Source organism: Sesamum indicum, linkage group LG9 (assembly GCF_000512975.1).
Source record: "Sesamum indicum cultivar Zhongzhi No. 13 linkage group LG9, S_indicum_v1.0, whole genome shotgun sequence".
Classification (NCBI taxonomy): Eukaryota; Viridiplantae; Streptophyta; class Magnoliopsida; order Lamiales; family Pedaliaceae; genus Sesamum; species Sesamum indicum.
In genome coordinates, this window is record NC_026153.1 from 1,053,728 (window position 1) to 1,059,984 (window position 6,257).

The following is a 6,257-nucleotide window of genomic DNA, read 5'->3' on the forward strand; positions in this document are numbered from 1 at the left end:
CGTTTTTTTTTTTTTTTTAATATTTTAGTACAAGGCCTATGTTTGAGGGTGCAAGTGTTCGCAGCTAATGAGTTGTATAGAAATGTAATGTCACAATCACAGCAGCCAACAGTTCACAAATCAAGCAAGTCTGTCAGGCCCTCTCTTTTGCTATGCAGCATTCATCAATTTTTACTTTCGGACAAAGTGCCCTTAAAGATAAGGTCCTCTGGTAATTATGTTACTAGTATGCACGTATGTACCACAACACCACTTTGATGTCAAGCCATGATGACAATTCCAACTAATTCTCTTTCCCCAACATATATATGTCTAGTTAATTAAACACTTATATATATATATATATATGTCCATTTTTGATCTCTTTATGTTAAGACTGTGTGAACTTAAATCCACATATAACCATGTTGGAAATTAGTTATGGATAGATTTGAATTCATAAGTAATTGCTGAAGAAACAGACACATAAGGGTTGCTTACGACGTATGGGAGCCGCCTTAGGTTGTTCCTGATCAACCTGCGGTACTGGACCAAACCTGCTGCACTTTGAGGATGATCCAATGTCTCTAATAGTGGCTTCGCCCACAACGGATTGTTGTTTCTGGAGCTTCATGATTGTTCATGCAAATGATATGTTATAAGCATGCACAAACAATTAGGTAATAATCTAACATAGATTGATCTTTACAAGGTTTCACATGAATAAATATATAGGACACTTCGGTGAGGGGTGGGGTGGGGGTACAATTAATGTAACAACTCTTTTTAGTTGAGTTTCATGGCACCCACTGAAGTCATGAGTAAATATACTGAACTGAATTATAAGTCATTCAATCAAACATATGTAAGATATATATATATATATATATATATATATAATGCATGATTCTCACAACAGAGTTGGGTATCTACCCACATTCGCCAAGTGACTGGAGTAAACAGTTGTAAGAACATGAATGTCAAAGTGGGAAAGAGATGACTAAGGAATTAAAAAGAAAATGAGTTATATCTATACTATATATAATCGATCAACACTTTTTTGGTATTCGCCAATAACTACCTTATTAAGTAGGTCGTTGTTTTTTTTTTGTTACTAGATCTCTCCAAGTATATTTATATATATTTCTTCTCTAACTTTTATATATTTACATTTCTTTTTCTTGTATTTTTTGTATAAAACAAACACACACAAGGTAAAGTATTTCGATTACATTTTTAGAATCACACACTAATTAACATCACACACATGCATGTATTGTACGTGGATTTTGTTTATTTGGTGAAACAAAATGAATCAAAGAAAAGAAATAGTTGTATATATATAATGGGACACTGAAATTTACGCATTCAGAGTGAACATGATCATATCTAGTTAGTATCTCAATGTGCTTCCAAATTCTTGGGGACAAACACTGAGAGACAGAAGAATCTGGAGAAACTATCTACGGATATTCACAAACACAAATTACACACACACAGACATATATGTATATGTATATATACCTGGAAATCTTGGAGGTGAACAGACTGGAGCAAAGCTCCCATATTGACAGACAGCAAATTTGCGCAGTGCCCACATCTGACAGTCACAATGGTGAACATGCTGCCGCATGGAACACTAACCTGCCCAGTACCACACAATGATATTAATATATGCAGCATTTCTCATTTGTCAGACATATATATGTATCCCAGTATTCAAATTAAACCCTAGACATGGGTGAAACCTTCTTCTGACTAGCTATATATAAACAAATTAATGGAATTTACATTCTTGAGAATGTGCATGGGATTACTTAGACTACAAGGGCAGAAAGCCTTAAAAGTACCAAAAGATCAAGTGATGTCCTGTTGAAAACATTAGTATTGTTTAGGGATATATATCTTAAAAAAAAAACCATTATAATTTGGATGAAGAAGTTAGTTATAAGTGTAGCTTTCAAGAATGTAGAAAATGATGAGGGGAATTCTTGGACATATATGGGTGCAATTGCAAAGCATGAAAGCCCTCACATGGGCAATAACCATATGGGAGTTACTTCTCCCATTGTGTTAAAAGAAGCCCTCTTTCCTTTCAGTGCTTCTGACTTTATCTGCTGTGTGCCTGACAACCATCACTGATCATCTCTCTCTCTCTCTCTCTCTCCACTGCGTGTACTGTGTGTTATAGATGTATACATACATACATCCATACATCCATAGGGGGAGAGAGAGAGAGAGAAGGTCGAAAACGACGTGACTGGAACGGAATTCATCAAAAGACTATCATTTAGAAGGGAATCATCAATACAATATTGGATCATTTCTGTGTAAGCACTGCGGCTAGTTTAGCTTTTCTTTTTTTTTTTACAGACTGTAAAAATTAAAAAGGGAGCGCTGAGCCTGTTGTTTATTTTCAGACACACAGTGAATATTGTAACGCGATGTATATAAATATACATTGTACAGAAGAAATCGTTGTTAAAAAAAGACCAATCTTCGTGAAAAAATTAAAGAAAGAGAAAAAGACAAGGTGTGCTATGATTTTCTTTCCCGCAGCTCGGGGCAGAAGAAGCAGCAGCCAGCAATTATATATATATATATATATATATATATCGTGAACTTATAACATCCCACATCATAAAAACCCAAAATAGCATCAGATAAAAAGTTGGGGGGAGAAATGGTGTAAACAGAAGCACCCATTTTCCACACACAGTGACACACACACACACACACAGTGATAGGTATGTAGAATACAGTACAGTATTTAGTGGGCTGCAGTACGAACAAGAAAACTATCAGAAGAAATTAGATGAGTAATAAATTGAGAGATTTAATGTAAAATTAAATTACAGAAAGAGCATCGGAAAACCAATTCATCCTTGTGTAATTCATGGTTGAAAACTAATGGGGAACAGAAATTAAACCACAAGTCAGAGATTAACACTCTCTGCACACAAAGAACCCTAAAAACCATATATATAGGGTTGCAGTGAGGTAAAAGATAACATCAAGATTCCATGCTACTTTGATAGATCAACTGGGGTATCTTTCCCTTCACAAACTGGGGTTTCTGGGATTTCAAATTACCTTTCTTTTTTCCCATTTAAATCAAGAAATTCAAAAAGAAATGAACTCTGAAGAAAATATTTAAAGGGTTCATTATATATTTAGATTTCAACATAAAATATCAACTGGTAATAATTTGCCATGAGCTTTTGAATAGACCATAGTTTACTTTCTTTGATGTCAGGAAATTCATCGGTACGAATCAGCATAAAATCATATACTATATATAGGTAAAACACAAGCACCAAAAATATCACTGAACCGCAATTCTTGAAACTGCATTTTTCAGCTGTAATGGAATCTTGTTCAGGAAAAAAAGACAACCTTTTTTTCTTCATCATGTAAATTATACACTCCAAGAATAATTCTTGAAAAATCTGTCCAAGAATTGGTGAAATATTCTGATAACCTAGTGATTAGCAAAAGTTTCACTAACTAGAACTTTGATCCCCTTAATTAAGGATCTTGGGTACATGCAAAGTTGAATAATTGAAAGAATATATACCGCTAGAATGGTGTTGCAGAAGTTGCAGTGAACATAACAAACACGTTCCGAGGTCATTTCCATTGACATTTTAGCCGGATCGATCGTCGGAGATCAGTCTGTTTTATTTTTTCCTTAAAGAAAAGGAAAAAACAACTAAGTAAAAGGGCTAAAATTGATTACGATGAATAGCACAAGAAAACCAAGATAAAGCAGATCAAGACTGGAGAATGTTTTACTAAATTAAGGTAGATACAGCTTCAAGACAAGCTAGAAAACAAGAAGGTAATAGAAAGGCCAAGAAAATAAAGAAGAGAGAGAGAGAGAGAGATAAATATACATGTAGAGAGAGAAAGAGAGAGAGGGAGAGAGAATATATATGTGTATATTGTATAGTTGTAGTGCAGAGAGGAAGAGATGAGTGTAGAAAAAATTAGATGAGGAGATATTGGGGGCAGAGAGGGGCGGGTGATAATGAGTGAAGTGGGAGTACGAATTTTAGTGGTATTTCTAATGGGGTTCGTGAAAGAGAAAAGTGATTCTATTACATATGCAAAAGAAATTTTCTTTTTTCTTTTTTTTTTTGGCGGGGGGGGGGGGAGGGGGGGGGTGTAGGCGGGGTGGGTATTATGATTGAGAAAATGAGTGAGTGGGAGAGAGTGATCTGTTGTTTTTGCATAACCATATTACTGGGTCTGGGTTTTGTGCAGCGGACGAGGGGGGCGAGATATTAATGCTTTCGAATGTTTTAGGGGTTATATAGAGTGAGAGCATAGCATATCACATATTCTCAGCCCTAATCCCAATCCCAGTGAGACAAATACTTTTACTATATATATATATATATTGATATTATAACTATAATAATAATAATAATAATTATATCTGATTATTTATCAATTGGTCCATCTTACCCCTTTATTTTCATTCTCATGTCCTATACTTTTATAATTAATAATGCATTTGCTTTATTTATGTTAATTATCATACTTTTGATATAAGTACTTCATTGTCAACATATATTAAATTCAAATAAAACAAGAAAAATATATCAATATATATATATATATATTTCTCATCATATATTCATAGAATCCATCTATTTCTACACAAAAAGAAAATCAAGTGAAATTAAATTTAATTTGAATGATCATGTAATAAAAGTTGAATTAATTTAAAAGTAAACACTGAAAATAAAATCAAATGATCTCTTTTATATATTAGATGGAATAATTAAGCAGTAGTGTAAATTTTTTCATCATAATATTCTTTATATATAAATTATATAATCATTGATAGTTGATATTATCCAAAGTCAATGATTAATAATTAATCTTGAAAAATAGAATTGTTAATTACCTATTCAATATATCAGTTATGTTAAAATTTGTCATAAATTACTGTAGATACAAATATACAATGCAGTATTTGATTAATGTTTTTTGCAATTCTTTCATTTCCAACTTCTCATTATTACATCATTATATATATGTACTATATATTAAGGCTCAAAATTATTTATAGAAAATTAACTTTTTGGTAGACAAGATGTGCATTGACTAAAATACCCTTATTTGAACTTATTTATTCCATAAATAACCATTTTTTTAGTTCATTAGTTATATATATATATATATATATCAATTTATTTTTATTCATAGTTCACATTTAATCTTTTTTATTAATTTAGATCAATTATTCATTTAATTTTTCTTCAATTTTATTTAATTAAATAAATATATAAAAAATTAAAATTATACATACACGTCCAGTATATTTCTTTCGCTAGTATATAAATAATATTGTTGCATGGAGCAAATTAGCAAACGAATTCTTAACAATTTTAGCAAGTATGAAAAATAGAGAAACACCACATGTAATTATTATATATACCAATTAGAAAGTTAGGAATATGTCAAGATATATTGAAAGGATTATGAATATTGGACAATAAATTCTTGTTGAAATAGTAAATGTGAATTAGACTTTAAAATCGATAAATTAAATAATATAGTTTTTGTAAATTTCACTAGAGTGTGGATCGATATCATTTTACTTTAATATGATTAATAATATCAATATTTAATGTACAGGATAATTGAGAATTTCAATTTATAAGTCAAGGTTCTCTATATAGTGAAATTAACACAATTTTTCCGATAAAATTATAAAATTTCGATTAAAATGAGTAATATTTAATTTTTTTAAAGGCATATGATTGATAATTAAGCCCTTTCTAAAACCTACTTTCGAGGGGCTTACGATATTCATGAGTATATACTATTATTAGTCGTTGCGGCATGTCGTTTCAATGTGTATATAATAAATAATCTTTCACGCTTTAAAATATATTATAGATAAGAGAAAAATATATGAATCAATACATTATAATTAAAAAAAAGAAAACTAATTTATGAGTTAATGTAAAATTTAATAATTTGAATAAGCAATTATATTATTAATTGAAGTGCATTTTTTACTTTACATAAAATTAGTACGATTGTGTCATTAATCATCGTTAATGAGTGTAAATGGTTTTTTTTTTTTTTATAATAGTACGAATATATCTTAATTATATTCAATAAAGATTTTACGATTATTACTGTGATTAAAATAAATAATATTTATTTTATGTATACAAAAATAACAAATAACAAAGGCATCGTCAGAATAACAAATACACATTATAAAATTAAAATATAAATTGTCGAAAGAATCTTTA

General features: G+C 30.5%; 1 protein-coding gene across 3 annotated transcripts in view; it reads right to left on the reverse strand.

Moving 5' to 3' along the window:
* The window catches only part of LOC105170081 (putative axial regulator YABBY 2), a 6,492-nt gene extending 2,445 nt beyond the window's left edge, over positions 1–4,047 (reverse strand). Inside the window, exons 1-4 of one of the 3 annotated variants that reach the window (XM_011090688.2) lie at positions 3,876–4,047; positions 3,557–3,669; positions 1,504–1,623; positions 481–607 (exon numbers count right to left, since the gene is read on the reverse strand). In XM_011090688.2, the coding sequence (XP_011088990.1) occupies positions 481–607; positions 1,504–1,623; positions 3,557–3,625 (316 nt within the window). In that variant the 5' untranslated portion in view covers positions 3,626–3,669; positions 3,876–4,047. The other 2 variants (XM_020696649.1, XM_011090687.2) reach the window with 2 other exon arrangements.